At 46.2% G+C, this 17,291-nt stretch overlaps 1 protein-coding gene across 4 annotated transcripts in view; it reads left to right on the top strand.

Annotated features, from left to right (window-relative positions):
• SMTN (smoothelin) overlaps positions 1-17,291 on the top strand; it is a 1,119,422-nt gene that overhangs the window by 904,546 nt on the left and 197,585 nt on the right. For 2 of the 4 annotated variants that reach the window (XM_078667270.1, XM_078667268.1), the window contains exon 20: positions 11,949-12,119. The exons of the other annotated variants lie outside the window; for them this stretch is intronic. In XM_078667270.1, the coding sequence (XP_078523396.1) occupies positions 11,949-12,093 (145 nt within the window). In that variant the 3' untranslated portion in view covers positions 12,094-12,119. The remainder of the gene's footprint in view (positions 1-11,948; positions 12,120-17,291) is intronic. 4 annotated transcript variants of the gene reach the window in all.

Below are 17,291 nucleotides of genomic sequence, written 5' to 3'. Positions count from 1 at the left end.
GTTTATGTATTTTTTATATACAAAAAACCTTTAAAGTAAGAATCACAAAAAAAGTTTCAATGAATGATAAATGAATCTATATATAAACAAAAATGATCAATAAAATGAAAAGATTTTTCCACAGTTGTATTGTATAATGTGCACATTTTTCTATATAGTTTTCATAATTAACGTATACTCACACCTAGAATGTATTAGTTATATGTTTCTGTATCATTGAAAGCTTGCTATATTTCTCTTTTCAAAATTGGGTGACTATAGGACTACACCACGCTCCAGACACGCATGACCCACGAACAACTCAGAATAGGGGTATCTTTCAGTGACTGAAGATCATGTCAGGTGAGAACATTAGGCCTCACATATGTGCATGGAATGCATGCCAAATACAAGCAGGGACACACACTAAACATTTAGCCCTGACGAAGGCTCCAGACCCAGAAGGGGCTCATTTTGTTGGCCAAAACATGTTGGCACATACATATCAGGGTTGACTGAACCATTTGATTCAGGAAGAAACCTAATGAACTTATTCTTTTACCCATATACCAGGTACCTTACAAATTAAGGACTACTTTGGGTGTCCTGGAGGTATTTTTAAACTTTCTATTCCCTATCTGGATCACTGCTTATCCAGCAAGAACTTATCTAGGAACTCCCATCCTTTTGGCTGAGTCCGCCCTGGTGGTACCACCTTACCATGGTGTGGATAGGCACCAATGATGAAGCATGTCACAATAACGTGATTGAGACGTCTGTTTTAATATCTTTTGATACCTTGGCTTACCTAGGGAGTTGCAACTTAGGCGGACCTTGTCCAGCTTCTTCTACTTTGCCCGATTGCTCGTGTGATAATAGTGATTTTGGGAGAATGCAATCGGGTAGATTTTCTCTCACTCTCCCTTTGTGAAGATAGCTGGCATATAACCAGTATTTACAAAACAAAAACACATTAAACATACAGCCCTGAAGAAGTTCAGAATGAACTGTTAATTGAATTTTGAGTGTTCAGTTTAACTTTGTAATTAATTGACTGGAGGGACAATGTGATTTTCTTGTTGTAAGGGATAGTGGTTGTAGATCCCTTTGACTCGTGCACTTGTGACCAACTCATGAATTAATGCTATTGTGGATAATAATACGAGTGATAAGTGAAACTATCTTATAGAGCCTCAGCCACCAAATTGTAAATCCTTTGTTAGCGTTTTGTATATAACTGCTTGATCCAATCTAAAACTCCTGTGCTAAAACTCATCCTTTCCAGCAGCCTGAACATAAAAGACCTTTCCACTAAAACAAAGGCCTTTTCGATGTCTAGAGATAAGAACACTCCAGGTTTGTCAGCTTTCAGGGGTTAATGTATACAGCTACAAAACCTGTGAAGTTTTAATTGAGACAAAAAGCTTGTTTGATGAGGGTGTACAAGGTGGATTATGACCTTCAAAAGCCTACTGTGTTGCACCTTTACCTCATGGTTCAGTAAATATATAGGCTGGTACAAGTTGCATCGATCTGCCGGCTTCTCAGTTTGCTATCTGATAGCGACTTCTAGATGCAGATTCCTTACCTTAGAATATTCCCTGCTGTTAGATTAGGTTTGGAAAATCTTGAGCAGAAACTGCCACTGGTAAGTGGCGTCGAACGACTCGATGTAAGCATAGGCCACGCAAGTTGGGATGTGCGCTGTGCCTATGTAGGCACCACCCCAGTGTGGATCCTGAAGAGCTCCCTTAGTTACCTTTTTGCCACTTTGACATTTTGACGACTCTTTTGAACATTTTTGCTCCCAATGTGCTTTAGGGATGTCCCTTAAGCCAGTGGGTTTTAACTGAGTGTGGGCTGAACATGTCTGTGATGGACCTCCATCTGATTTGTGTGTGGTGCCTGGAGCTGGACCTAATTCCAGGAACTGTCCAGACTACATCATCATGAATCCAAAGTGGATTCAGGTGGTCAAGCCCAACATCCGAAGACTCCGCACCGTTCCAGGTACCTGTTGTGTTGAAGGTCCTGGGCTCGCTCGTGGAGTAATTTCCATCGGTCATCATTGCAGTCAAAGTCACCATCGAGAAAGTCCCACAAACCAAAAAATCTAAGCATTTGAAGTGCCACACTGGTCCTAGTCACTGGTCGTGGCGCAGCAATGACGCTACAAGTCGAGGCCCCGCTCCCACACTTCACTTGCGGAGCCAGGGTCTGCTGCACGCTTCCCAGAATTTCCTTGAGCAGAGCGACTCCTACCCAACTCAAGGAGTTTTATGATGCCATGCACCTTATATTTGGGAGATTGACTCCTCTGTTGTGACTTAGAGCCCCACAGGTCTAGGAGGTGCCCTGACTGGATTTCCCTCCAGCAGGTACACCCTCGGCACAGGTCGGGCCCTCTAGATCCATTTCTGGATCCTTACTGACTTCAGTTGAGAATCCATGACCTTCACTGGGGTTCCGCTCCATGGCGCAGTTCTCGGGACCACTGAAACGTCTCGACGACACCAAGCCCATAGTCTTTCCAGACTCTGATACCGAGCTGGACCGGCGCCGCTCAATGTTGACACTGGTGCCTCCTTGACAGGCCCTGTGGGGATTTTGAACGGGGTGGATCAGAGGATCCTTTTCTTATGGCTACCCCGATCCCATGAAGACCCTTTTGTCAGGCCCTGTTCCTCTAAAGTAATGCTTTAAAGATGCCCTCTTTCTGGCAGCACCAACTCTGCGTGTTCTATTTCACCAGAGAATCAATGTGGTCAAAGGGGGGGGAGGGTAGGAAAGTTATGGTGGGAATGCAGGGAGACCTGGAAGGAAAAGGGTTAGTCAACAAATCTTTTTTCTACTTTCATGAAGAATTGTTTTTACATTTCACACAAGAAAATGCTGGTTGTTACCACTAAGAGAACAAAGTCCGGAATTACAGTTCCTTATATTAAATAACACAAAAACCCTAAACAAGCCTATATATCCAAAGGCAAATCTCTACAGGTGGACAAATCTCTAGGAGTTAGTTCCCAATGTGTCTTTGGTGCTATGGTTGGTTGTTTTCCCTTCAGCAACCATTAGTGCAGACCTAAACGTGCCCCCAACTCGCTGCCTTACCTGGGTGCTGTTTTTTCCCAATTCGCCAAAAGAATTTCTGCTTGAGGCAGTACCTCATCTGAACTTCTGAAGAAGGTGAGCGTGGACTGAAAGCACACAGTTAGAGAGCACAGTGTCAAGAAAAACATGCAGCCGTGATCTGTAGAAAAGCCGTAATGGCTCTCTGAAATCGAGAAAACCTCTTGGGTGTTTGGCTCCTTGATGTAGCTGCTCCTTCCAAAACCAAACATGAATAGCAAGCACAGCAGAAAGGATACAACCTCTTAAATAGATTTGCTGTCTCAGAAGGTGGTGCCCTAAAGCATGTTCCAGAACTGGCACCTGCTGCCAAAGGGAAATAACAATGAAGTCACCAAAGTCAGCACAAACAAATAAATCATCAGGGTCTGCAGGTCATTTGAGCATGTTCCCGAACTAACATCTCTTGCCAAAGGGAAACAATGAATGAGTCATCAGAGTCAGCACAAACAAAGGAGTCACATAGTGAAGCTCCTTACTGGCATGAGTGTTAAAGCACACAAAAGAATAACAATAAAGGCATTATAGTAATACAACATATCTTGTTCTTTATGAATTGCAACATTATTGTTACAAACAAGCTGATAAGATGGAATTTTAATACTTGCAGCAAGGAGTTTGTGACACCTTCACCCGATTGGATGGCGACAACTAGTGTGAGAAGCTGGCTGACGCCAGTTGCCTGTGCCCCTCACCAGACACTGGCCTGGTCTCCCCTTCTTTTGTGGCTGTGGAGGAGGGGGCATCTTTTTCTGTGATGTTAGGAGAGTGGCTGAGATCCTCGACCTCTAGCTACCCTCTGTCTCTGAGGTGCTTCAGTCGGGGTATCCCACACAGAACCCCTACTGCCCTTCAGTAAAGCCCTCTCTAATGTCCTGCTTGTGGCCTGGGCCAAGACCTGCATGGGCACTCCTGTGCACACAACAGATGTCCACTGCTACAGTCCTGGGACCCAGTCTTCCTCCTCCAATCGCCCACCCCTATGAGCCTGGTGATGAAGGCCTCAATCTCCATGGTGGATCCTGGCGCATTCCTTTCCAGTTCACCAGATAGGCAATCCAAGAGACAGGATACCTTCGGGAAGAGGATTTTCTGTTTTACCAGCCTTGCACTGCAATTGGTGAACCTTGTGGGCCAGTATAGCCACACTTGGGACTCAGTTGCGCAAGTGCTGCCTATGGTCTTGGAGGAGGCCCGAGCCATCCTGATCCAGCCAGTCACCAATGGAAGGGACGCAACAAAGTTTATCATCAGATGCGGGCTGGACCTTACAGACTTGCTGGGCAGTGCCATTGCTTTCTGGATTTTTACACCTAGCAAGGTCCTTGTAAGCCCTTATAATCTGCACACTGGTCCGAAAACCTCCTACATGGCTCCCTGCTTCTGGTGCGGAAATAGTCTAATCTGAACTGAGGTCCGCGTGCTGGGTGGCACCAATATATGCACCGCGCAGGTCACATCCAGCATGGACGACGCTGACGCATAGCCTTTCAACACAACCTACCAGTGTGTAGTGGTATTGCTCATGACTTTCCAGATCCAGTCTGATGCCTGTGGGATATTCTAAGATAAGGAATCTGCGGCTGGATAGAGTTTCTACCAGGTATTGGGTTAACGTTCAAATAGCATGCCTGTGGCCATTGTGAGGTCTGTTTTGAGCCGGCCTTCTACCCTTACCACTTATACAATGTTTAGCTTGTTTATTACTGTAATATTTCTTAACTCTTTAAGACTTTAGCCAATATTTCAGTTGGACCCAGCAGTTTTCCTGACTGTATTTGGTCAAAACTGTATTTTCCTATTCCTTTGTCAGTTCCTCCTCTAGGGTGGCTTTACAAACTGATTAATTTGAGAAATTTCACAAAGGCACATCATACAAATGCCTGTGGGTTATCAACTAGTGCTTTAGCAGTGTCTTCCATGATATTCCAACCTTTTTGCTCTAATGAGTTTTTATCAAATGGTCGAGCTATTTAACACGTTCGGCTTCTAAAGTTATCAGTTCCTTTTCCAAGGCTTTGGCTTGCTGCATTGCCCTTCTCCTGTTTTCTGTCACTTTAGCAATGGCCTTTCCCATTTGTATCATTTTATATGGTTTAAAAGTGAGCAGCCTTGGAGTCTGTAGTGCTCACATTTTCAGTAAAATATCCTTCTAGGATAAAGGTCATGTGGTCCCAAAGCTCCCAGAATGTAAGTAATTATTCTCTCTCTATCCCCTGAAGCATGTCTCTATCATCTTACTGAGGGATGCATGGTCTCGAAGGGTACTCTTTAGTAGTGGTTCAAGATAAGGCATTACAAGGGATTAAAAAATAATCTAGCCTGCAGTAGGATACATGCAAACCTGAATAATAGGAAAACTGTTTTTCACCCACTTGTACGTATTTACAGATATCATTCAGGCCCAAACACCTCTCAAAGATCCTTACTTCCCCTGAGTTTACCTAATTACATCCCTTCCATCAAAAAACCAATTCACTGCATCCTCCATCACAAGTTGAAGTTTCCTATTATCACCAAATCCATCCAGGAGTGCCAATAATGTAGTGATTTTAAAACAAAATCTAACCACTGTAAGGGAGGTTTATAGATGATTACAAACACCCTTATTCTGGATACCATTGTCTCGCAGACACAAGAGTCCACCCATAACTTGTCCACAGCAACTGTAAAATTCCTCCTGAGTAACATCACCATTCCTTGGGAGCCATGCATCTATCTCATGTGTGCAAACAAACAGCTGGTTATTTCAGAACTAGTGAGTTTCTTGTAGGACTATTATGTAAGGTTTGTTCATGTGTAGCATTGATATCACCATTCCCCTCTTATCCCAGCCTCCTAAGCCCTTCACATGCCACATAAAGTTTAAATAAGTGTTTTGTAGCCTTCACTGCATTGTAAGTCCACAAAGGAGAGCCATGGTAATCATCCCAGTCCAAGCACTTACCTGGTTGCCAGGCCATGTGGTCAAGAAGCACAAAAATAACTTACTACCTCCAAAACAGTCATTGCCCCAACTCTCTCCCTATACTTCAGTGTAATGGCTTTTGAACCGCCCACCTCCCCAATACATGGAGTACCTATCGCTCCAACATTTTGTAACAAATTGAACTAAGAAGAGTTAACACACTAGTACGCTTGGCACCAGTGATCGTCTTAGTCTTACTCCTCCGTAACTTCTTTCTATTAACAAAATAGCATAAAGAGCATAGGCATACCACTGCCATCTGATAGACTTCTAGCTGCAGAATCCTTACTTTAGAATTATCCCCTGGTGTCACACTGGGTTCTTACATTCTTGACTTTACCCTTCGTGTCGGTAGGTGGCGTCTTTCTCCATGTTGGCATTGTGTGCCTAGGAAATGACTTGCATAGTGCCTATACAGGCGCCACCCCAGCCTGCTGACATCAGTTCTTTTCTTTCCATGCCAGTAAGCGCAGATCTGGAAGAACTACCTGCAGTTATTTTTTGACTGAGCCGTTTTTGACATTTAGTGTGAGGAATGTCACCCAAATAACCAACAGGTTTTATGTTAAACGATGTGATGCCTGTCAAATGCGTATGTCTGTGACATATCCACACTTTGTTTGTTTGGGGTACTTGGAGCAGGGCCACAACTCCAAGGACTGCAGCACAATGAACTAGAAGGCGCTGAGGAAACGTTGCCTAGAGCTCCTTGCCACCTGATGGCAGAAGACCCAGCGTTGCTTGTGAGACCTGGTACGCAGAAGGTCCCGGGACAGCTCGTGGAGCCGCTCCAGACAGTCGTCGTCCCAGTCTAAATCGTCAGGTAAGTTCCACAAGAAGTCAAAGAAGTTGAAGTGTTCTTTGACTTCTCCCCTCCGGTCCAAATCATCAGACGAGGTCTCGCTTCTCTCTGCTGAGCCAACCTCTCTCGAGTGCCTTCGGGCCCCACAGGTTTGGAAGGGGACCCTAATGGATTCCCACTAGCAGGTTCACCCTTGGCACCAGTCTGCCCCATGGATCTGGTGTAATTTGAAGCGACTCCACCCACGACACCGCAACCTATCTATCACAAAGCCCACTCCAGTGCTGTCGTTCCTAGTGTCACTGAAGCATAGCGGTGGTACTGACCCAAACTTCATTCCGGACTCCTATAGGGAGCAGGGTAGGCGTTGCACAGCGCCGGCGGTGGCCGGTACCATGCTCTCTGAATCAGAGCCATTTCCTTTTCCTTGCAATAGGCCTGGCAAGAGAGACGATTGGGAGGGTTTGAGGACCCTTATGCATTTCATCACCTCCTAGATGAACCAGAGGACAACTGGTGTGAGTAACTGGCGGACGCCAGTGGGTTAGACACCTCACCAGACACTGGCTTGGTCTCTACTACTACCAAGGCTACTGAGGAGAAAGCCTCTTTTCCAATGGCGGTGGGGAGGGTGGCTGAGGTCTTGAATCTTCAGTTGCCCTCAGTGGCAGTCAAGAAGAGTGTCTTGACAGGGGTGATTCAGCAGGGAGCCATCCCTGCTTAACCTCTACACCCCTTCAATGAACCCCTCACCAATGTTTTACTTGGGGTCTGGTCCACCATTGCCCAATCCTGGAGACCCACATTTCCTCACCCGGCACCCCACCCCAGAGAGCTTGCTAGTCCAAGGCTCCACCATCATTTCCGACACATTCCCTACCACTTCACTGGATAGACAATCCAAAATGTGTGATGCCTTTGGCAAAAGGTTGTTCTCTTCCACCAGCCTAGCACTGCGGTCGGTGAAAAACACGTGCCATGTGGGCCAATACACCCCCACTCTGTGGGACTCAGTTGTGCAAGTGCTGCCAATAGTCTCAGATGAGGCCCGAGCTATACTCACCCAAGCAATAGCTGACAGGCAAGATACAGCAAAGTTCATCGTCAGATGTAGACTGAAGACAACCAATTTGCTAGGCAGAGCAATTGCGTTGTCAGTGGCACTTAGACGCTGCAACTGGTTGGGAACAATTGGTTCCATTGGTTTTTCAGGGCTGTCCAAACTTCCTTCATGGACATGCCCTTTGGTGGCTCTTGACTTTTTTGGCAAAACGGCAGACAGACTCCGCTTTGGAGCACCTAAAAACCGCAGAGTTTCGGCCAGGTCTTTGGGCCTCTCCATGGCTCCCCGCCAACTCCAGTCTACCTTGTCCTGGACATCTGCTAAGCTGTTTCTGTGGGTGTCCCTCCACATGTTTGACGCACTAATGCTTGGACAGTCAGGTCCACGGAACAGGCATTTTGCCCATTCAGTCCTCCAGGATATCCTGGTTTTAGCCAGTTCCCAGACCCAGGGAGGTATTGCTTAGGTATCTAAGGTGAAGAGTCTGTGATTAGAAGTATCTATCAGAAGAACAAGTTAATTACCTTTGTAATGCTTTAGATGGTAGAGACTTTCTCTAACCGCTGATTCCTCACAAAACCCCATCCTCCCCGTTCTGCAAACTGAGCTCCTCACTCTAAAATCCTGTTAGATTCTGGGCACTCATCAAATAATCATTCAGATGTGGCCCTGCATTTTTGGCACAGAAATATTCATGAAATAAACTGATGTCAGCGCCTGTAGGGGCACTGCACATATGACTTCCGAGGCAGAGCCAGTCGATACCACCTACCGGTGCGCAGAGGTACTGCTCTAGATTTTCCGGATGTAGTCTGAAGCCTGGGAAATATTCGAAGGTGAGGAATCTGTGGTTAGATAGTCTTTACCAGAAAAAAGCATTACTGAATATAAGTAATGTGTTCATTATACTGTAGGTAGTAGCTCTTCAAAACTACTCGCCTCAAAATGAGCATTTTTTATTTCACATACACTACATACTCTTAAAACACCTAATTTATGAAACATAAGAGCAGGAAAGGGCAATGATAGGCAGGAAGACTTCCCTTTAGAAGTGCTCAATGCTTACTATTAAGTCATTCTTTGTTTAACGTTTTCTTGCAGTTAGGAATCCATTCACTACTCATACATGTCTTATTCTTGACTGTGAATATTTTCTAGAGACGTCTCCTTAACAATAGCATTCATTTTTCATTCTACATTGTATGATGTTTATTAACCTAAGATAGAATAGCGACAAATAAATTGTGTATAAGAATTTGTCTTTGAGACTAGCCATTTCAGAGGCATGCTAGAGGTGAATCCATTTGAGATTCACTGGAATAAATTTTCTTAATCTAAGAGTAAGTCCATCTGGGGCTAAACTGACCAGTGGCGTTCCCAGCACCTGTTCCCAACACAGTTGCGGTCTGCATGGCTCGCAGGTGGCGGGGCAGGCTTTGGGTATGGGGGATAGCGGCGGGTTGCGATTGCGGGAGGGAGCACAATTAAACAAATTAAATAAATAGAAATCACTTGCCTTGCCTTCCGCGTCTCTTCGCCTGCTCCGACTTCAGGAACAGGAAGCAGGTAGCCAGGCTCCCTTCCCTAAGCCAATCGCAACGCTGCAATGCACCATTGTGATTGGACTGAGCACCGTTACACGGCGCTCAGCCATGGGCTATAGAGGTGGCCATGTTCTCCATGCAGGCTGTAATGCAGCCTCCATGGAGAAGTGGGACAGTACGCATGACTGGTTTGGGTGGCCCCAGAGGGCTGAACAAACAGTCATTGCATACTTAGGAGTGGGCAAACCACTCCTCCCTTGCCCTGCTCTGTTAGCAGAGCAGCCCTGCACGCCCGCCCGCAAAGGAAACATAAAATGATAATAACTCAAAGTTATTATCATTTTATGTTTTTACTTCTAGCACTGCTTGAAAGCAGTGAGGCGACGCTCCTCCGCCATAGCGATGGAGCCGCCACCCCAACATCACTGAGCACTACCACAATCATGGTGAGTTTCCAAACCTCTTTCTCATTCATTTTATTTTAGACCCTTTATCCCTCCTACTCGAGTATAACCCTTCAACCTCTCGCACCCAGTCAGGAAGGATCTTGCTGCAAGCATGATTCGCACACCTGTGGGATGGAAAGTTTCAAACACATGGCACATTTGTAGAGGAAAAAAACTACCGTTCGGCTGATAGCAGCTATGGACAGTAATGCTCGAGCAAACATGAAGGAGCAGACTGACCGGCATCCAGCATACCAACAACCTTCAGCAGAGCTTCGATGAAAGTCCTTCAACAGCATTTTTGAAACACTGCTGGGGGATCTGTTGGACAAAACATTTCGACTAGACCTTCTTTCCCTCTTTCCTTCTACCTTTTTGTTTTTTTCTATCATGTGGTGTCTACTCGTCTTTATCTAAGTGTGGCACAAAACACCTGTCTACCTCAAAAGGACCACCTATGCATTTTGAATGCCAAAGGAAACCTTTAAACGAGAGCAGAAGGACATGAACTCCTAGGAAGTGAAGAGGCTGGTTCGCACCCAAACCCTCTGCATAGTCTGATTAAGGAATGCACAAGGGATATTCGGAGTCCACTCTGACGCTCCTTTCTCAGCCGTCCTGACTGCGTCTAAAGGTCTCCTTTTGCTCGCGGTGTCCTCTCTGTGGTTGACAGGCAGTTGGTGCTTCGTCCAGGATCTCTCTGCTTTGCTTGGGGTACACTGAGGTGTCACTGTGGTATGCTAACTTTTAATGAATCAAAATAAACCTAGGCCACGGTACTGAATTTCACATCACCCCTTCCCGAGACCAGTGCTTTGTGTGTCCGCCAAAGAACTGACAATGGGCAAGAGCTGTTGCATCTTATATACTGCACGTGTATTGAAATGAAGGGGAGGAGTCTTCATCTCTAACATGTTGATGCAGATATATAGAGATACGCAGTCCCCTATAAATGCTTATTTATAGAGGAACAAAATCACGTATCTTTTGATACAGGTCTATAGGGGTGATACGTCACTCTTGTATATTAATTCACGTGTACAAGGCAATCCTTCATTCCCTGTATATTGGTCTAGAAGAAAAGGGATCTAATGACCTCACTCTGCTGGTGTACATATACTGTATAGGGATGATTCACCTCTCCTACATATTGACGCAGTTACGTAGGGGCAAGCAACATATGCAAATCGATGGATATAATTACATTAATCTATAGGGGCGATTTCCCCCTTTGTATGAGGTTGATCTGTCACTGGTGAGTATTCAGTTAGGAATATGAGGATATATAATCATCCCTATATAGTAACATAGATATATAGGTGTGGCTCATCACCCTCCACTGCATGTTAATGAAAATATATAGGGCATCCCTCTATATTGACACAAATATAGTGGGCAAGCTCATTATCCCATATATACTGATGCACATATATAACAATAAGCCATCACATCTATATATTGATGCGCATATATATATATATTTATATATAGGATGGAGATCTCTCCACCTATATATTATTTGAGATACTCTGGAAGGTAGCAATGCACCCTATATATGGTTATATTCATTCAGATTTCTTATAAATCTGTGTTTGGTTCACTTTTTCTAACTCCATTCACTGTGTTCCTAGACCATAGTTTCTGTTTCTTATCTAGTTTGCGACGATTTTCACCTGCCTTGTGTAATCTTGCACACCCTCACAAGTCACTTATCTCCACTGTGTTTGTCTGGTGCAGGCTGCAGACAGACTGCTCATTGCGCCTGAATGTTCTCACTTGACTGCATTGTGTTAGGTGTTTGGTTAAGCATCACTCTTCTGTGCACCAGTACAATAACTCGCATTTGCACGATTACCAAATGCATGTTTTTTGTTAATGTTTTGGCACCGGGAGTATGTGAATAGGATTGATGTTTTTCTCTCTTGTTTTTCTCTCTTTCTTTCTCTCTCTTCCTCCGACTGGGCTGTGTTCATCTGCTCCTTTCCTTACTCCTCCCCTTCCCCTCCCACACCCATAGGAAGCAGGCTGAGTGTCCCCAGTTGCTGGATGTCGACGACATGGTCCGGATGAGAGAGCCAGATTGGAAGTGTGTTTACACGTACATCCAGGAGTTCTATCGCTGCCTGGTACAGAAGGGACTGGTAAAAACCAAACAGTCGTAGATCTATGTATAACGACAAACCCAATGGTGAGAACCTGCTCCTCCTCTCAATGTCATTGCAGCATTAATGTAAGACCACCGTCGGGCTTGTTGGCAATTGCATGTGAAAGCTTTGCTTCTTATCCTGTTACAACTAGAGACCGAGTGTAATGGTACCCTAGGTCACATTCTGTGTGGCATCTACGAAGTTTGGATTCACACAGCGTTTGCAGCATTCTCATGATTTAGCTTGTATGCTTAGAAGGTTTATATGAAAATACTTTATTAAACAATTCATATCAGCTAGGATTGCAATTACACATGGACTTTTAATGCCATCTATAATTATATCCAGTTTTGAGGACAAAATAACTTTAAAAATATGGCCTGAAACAAATGGTGTAAAAAGCAAAAAATGTTGGGGATAATATAATGCCCGCTTTAACCTTCTGTCTTTTATCAATTGAGATCATCTTTAAATCAAGTAGACGCAGCTAGTATACCATTTGTAACTCAGGAATGCACTTTGCAGTTCTTACAGCATTGCTCATAAATAACATTTTAATGAAAAATATGTACCAATTTTAACATGATTGTTTGAACTAGTGGCAGTTGACTCACAGAGATGCCCATCAATCACGTTTTGCAATACTTGAGGTTCATCATTGTTATTGTAATGACATGATCACGGAGTGATGATTTAGCGTAGTGTAATGAGTAAAAGACTCGTCACCCTGTTACTTATCGAACAACCCCCGATGCTGTTTTCATGTTATTAACTGGCTCCTTGCAAGCAGAAACACTCCTGTAACTGTTCAACATGGTACAAAGCTGTATTTGGTTGGCAGTTACATTTCAAGTAGCTACACTTTTATATAGCCCACATTGGTTTGGTTATTTGATTGTAACCATTGTAGCTATAAAGTTTAAGTTCCCCAGCTTAAACGTGTGCACACGCACATATTCGAGGGTGAAAATCAAAGCTAAAGAGCCACGGGGCTTGGGAGGGCAGTGCAATGGTCGATATGCAGGTCGTCAAGGGAAACCTCACCTTTTTTATTCTTGAGGAAAATTACCTGTAGAAAAGAGAACGAAAGTAAAGAAACTATCAACAAGGTAAGGAGCTCCGGACAGATCACAGATGTCTGTAAAATAAATAGAAAGAAAAAACTGTCTTGTCCATATTTTTTTTCTTTCGGCAATTAGAAGAATTGTTGAGGCAATGATTTGTGTACAAAAGAGGTTACAGATTTTCATTATCTGATAAAGACTTCTTGCTGATTCCTTTACCTTTGAATTTCCCAGGCGTCATGCTGGATCCAGAAGCTTTTGCTGAGCAATACCCCTTGTACGTGCCATCCAGTGGCTCCATTCAGAGTCAGTAGCATCGGTTATGACGTTGTGGTACCTATATAGGCGCCACCCAGGCACGCAGACGTCAGTTCTTTTCTTTCCGTTCCGATCCAGGAACAACTACCTCTATTTCGCTTTTTGACAGGCATTTTCTCTACTTTTTTGTAGAATTTGGAATTGTTTCCTACTTCATGTGCGAGGATATCTTCGAGGAAGACAGGATTCAAGTTGTGCGGTGCCTGTCACCTCATGATGTGGGTTACCGACCCCCCACCTTGTCTGTCGCTGGTGTCTCGAGCGCGACCATGATTGTGCTCGGACTGTCGGGCTATGGTTCCAAAGGCTTGCAGGAGCGGGCTATGAAGCTCCTTGTGGCCCGGCAGTCAACACCGTCCAGCGAAACTCCGCAGGTCCCGGTCCTGATTGAAGAAGAGGAGGTTTCCAGACCACTCCCGAAGCCCAAAGTCTTCTTCTTCCCACTCAAGGTTTTCTGGACACTTGGGGAAAAGGCACAAGAATAAGAAGAAGTCCAGGCGGACTTCATCTTCGCCTCAACTGTCATCCGTTGATGAAGGAGGTAAGGAGCACTGACGCTCTAGGCACGATTCTGCGGAGCCAGAGCCAGGGCCGACTTCGCACCTCCCTCCCTTTCCGGCAGCCGAGTGACCCGGAAGAATTTTACGAGGCCATGCGCCGCGTATTTGTGCGGGCCGACCCCTCTGGTGAGCCCTCGACCCTGTAAGGTCAGAAGAGGCCTATCGGATTCAACGCCATCGGCTCCGGCCACATCGCTAGTGGGGCCTCAGGGATCGGATCCCGGATCCGGGTCGCCACCGGTCGTGCCATTGCGACCTCCTCTGGCGTCGGACAGGAAGTTAGTGCCTTCGGTGCCCACCGGCAACACCAGCCGCATCAATATCTCTGACGACACAGAGTCGGAATGACATTGCTCTGTGCCGATTGAACCCAGGGGTTCTATGTTGTTGCCTGAACACTTGGAGCATGTGTTAGGCTGAGTAGAGGAATGGGAGGGGTCTATGGACCCTTTGGAACACCCGGATGACTCTGCAGAGCAGTTGGACTGGTATGGGGAACTTGGGGAAGCCATTGGACTGGATACTCCTCCAGATACTGTCATGCTCTCTTCCCCAACTGTAGCTACGGAGGAGGGGGTATTCTATGCCACAGTGGTTAAAAGGGCAGCCGAGGTTCTCCGACTAGAGCTGGCTTGTGTGCAGGTCAGGACTAATCTCCTGACTGAAGTGCTTCACCTGAGGTTCCAATTCCGAACCCCTTTTGCCCTTTAATAAAGCACTAACTGATGTTGTTCTAGGCACTTGGTCCAAGCCTAGCACAAGGGCTCCTGTGAATAGGACAATTGCACGCCGCCAACTCCCAGCTCCAACCACCCTAAGTTCCTCAGCAAACTCCCCACCCCTGAAAGCTTGGTGGTGCAGACTTCTACATCCCAGGGCAAGTTCCCTACCGCCCCTCCAGATAGGCAATCCAAGAGCTGGATTCATTTGGTAAGATGTTTTCTTCCGCCAGCCTGGCATTGCAGTCAGTGAATACTGCATGGTTATTGGGCCATTTCTCCCCCTCCATTTGGGTTAATGGTTGCGCAAGTGCTGCCACAAGTCCCAGAGGAAACCCTGGCTGTGCTCTCTCAAGCAGTTAAGGACAGGGGAGACGCAGCAAAATTCACCATTGATGCGACGGATTCGCTCGGCAGATGGATTTCCACAACAGTGGCCTTGAGGCACCACACCTGGCTTAGGTCAGCTGGCTGCTCAAGTGATGCCCAGGGAAATTTGATGGAACCCGTCTTTTTGGGGAAAAGGCAGATTCGGCCCTAGTGAGGTTCAAGGACTCTCGAGCTGCGGGCAGTTCCTTGGTCCTCTCTTGCACTCCTTGTGGCCAATTTACCTTTCGCCCCTTTCATAGCAATGGAAGGGGTTTCCAGCTGCGTCAGCCCTAACCTAGCCACCGTCCTGCGCAGGTTTCCCAAGCCGTGCTGGGACGTGGGTGTGATTCATTCCGGCCTAAGAATGGAAGCCAGAAGTCCTAGGCCACCCTACCTTCGGCAGCCGCAGCCTCCAAGCACTCCTAATCTGCCTCTGCAAACCCACACCACTCCAGTTGGCTGGAGAATCCATCATCATCTCCCCCCACTGGAGGTCCATAACATCGGACAAGTGGATCTTGTAGATCATTCAGGAAGGCTATTCTCTGACTTTCCTTTCTTTTCTTCCTCCCATTCTGCCAAATCAGGAATGGCTGACAGAGGATCATTTGAAATTGCTCTAGGAAGAACTTACAGCTTTCTTGGGCAAGGGAGCTATAGAGAGGGTATAGAAGTAGGCAGTGGCTGTAATTCCCGCTTGTTTCTGATTCTGAAGAAGAACAACGGTTTGCGGCCCATTTTAGATCTTTCGAACATCAATCTCTTCCTCAAGAAGGGGAAGTTCAAGATTCTTACTCTAGCTCAGGTCTTGTCTGCCCTAGAACAAGAAGACTGGATGGTAGTGTTGGACCTGCAGGATGCGTATTTTCACATCCCCATCCTGCCGGGCCACAGTCGTTACCTGCGGTTCAAGGTAGGCTGCAAGCACTTTCAGTTTACCGTGCTCCCCTTCGACCTTATCAATGGCCCTCATGTGTTCACCAAGGTGATGGCAGTGGTCATAGCTCATCTGCACAGGTTAGGGGTGTCAGTCTTCCCCAACCTCAACAACTGGCTGTTGAAAGCATCCTCGCCCCAGACTGTTGTATCCCAACTTCAGACTATGGCGGACCTCCTGCATTCGCTGGGGTTCTCTATAAATGTCACACCTGAATCTTTCACAGATGCTCCCTTTCATTTGGGCTATTCTGGACACAATGCAGTTTTAGGCCTACCCCTCCAGAGAAGGGAGTCCAGTATATTTAGGTTAATATTCCAATGTTTCCGCCTCTATCCTGGATTTCGGTGAGACTGTCTCTGAGGCTGTTGGGCCTCATGTCCACCTGCATCCTGTTGGTAAAACATGCCAGGTGGCGTATGCGGGCTCTGCAGTGGGACTTAAAGTTCCAGTGGGCACAGCATTGGGGAAATCTCACCAACGTGGTCCAGACCTCGGAATGAACTGCGAAAGATCTGAAGTGGTGGTTAACAGACCGCGATTGGGTCAATGGCAGACCCTTCTCTTTTCCCTAAGCAGATCTCACAGTTGTGACAGATGCGTCACTTCTGGGAGAGGTGGAGATCGGGGGACACTGGACTCCAGTAGAGTCGGGCCTCCACATAAATTAGTTGGAGCTTCGAGCGATTCGATTGGCATTGAAATCATTTCTTCCCTCTGTCAAGGGGAAGTTATGCAGGTGTTCACAGACAACACCACCACCATGTGGTACTGCAACAAGCAGGGCAGGGTGGGGTCTTGGACACTTTGTCGAAAAGCCCAGTGTCTCTGGACATTGCTGGAACAGCAGGGCATAATCCTGGTGGGTGAACACCTGGCAGATTCTCTGAACGCCAGGATGGATGAACTCAGCTGTCGATGCCTAGCAGGCCACGAATGGCGTCTCCAGTCAGAAATGGTGCAAGGTCTCTTTCAGGAGTGGGGAGAACCTTGGTTAGATTTGTTCGCCTCCTTATAGAACGCAGAGTGTCAGCAATACTGCATGCTGGAGATTCCAAGGTGGCTATTGCTCGGCGATCCCTTTCGTTGCGAGTGGAGCTCAGGCCTGCTGTACGCCTTTCCTCCCGCATCACTCCTACCCAGGGTTCTGAGGAATATCAGGAACGACCGGGCCCAAGTCATTCTTATGCCACCTGACTGGGTGAGGAGAGTCTGGTATCCAGAGCTTCTGAAAATGAGCATTGAT

The sequence above is a fragment of the Lissotriton helveticus genome, chromosome 11 (genome assembly GCF_964261635.1).
Source record: "Lissotriton helveticus chromosome 11, aLisHel1.1, whole genome shotgun sequence".
Classification (NCBI taxonomy): Eukaryota; Metazoa; Chordata; class Amphibia; order Caudata; family Salamandridae; genus Lissotriton; species Lissotriton helveticus.
The sequence above is the reverse complement of the archived record's forward strand: the minus strand, read 5'-3'. Positions and strand labels throughout refer to the sequence as shown.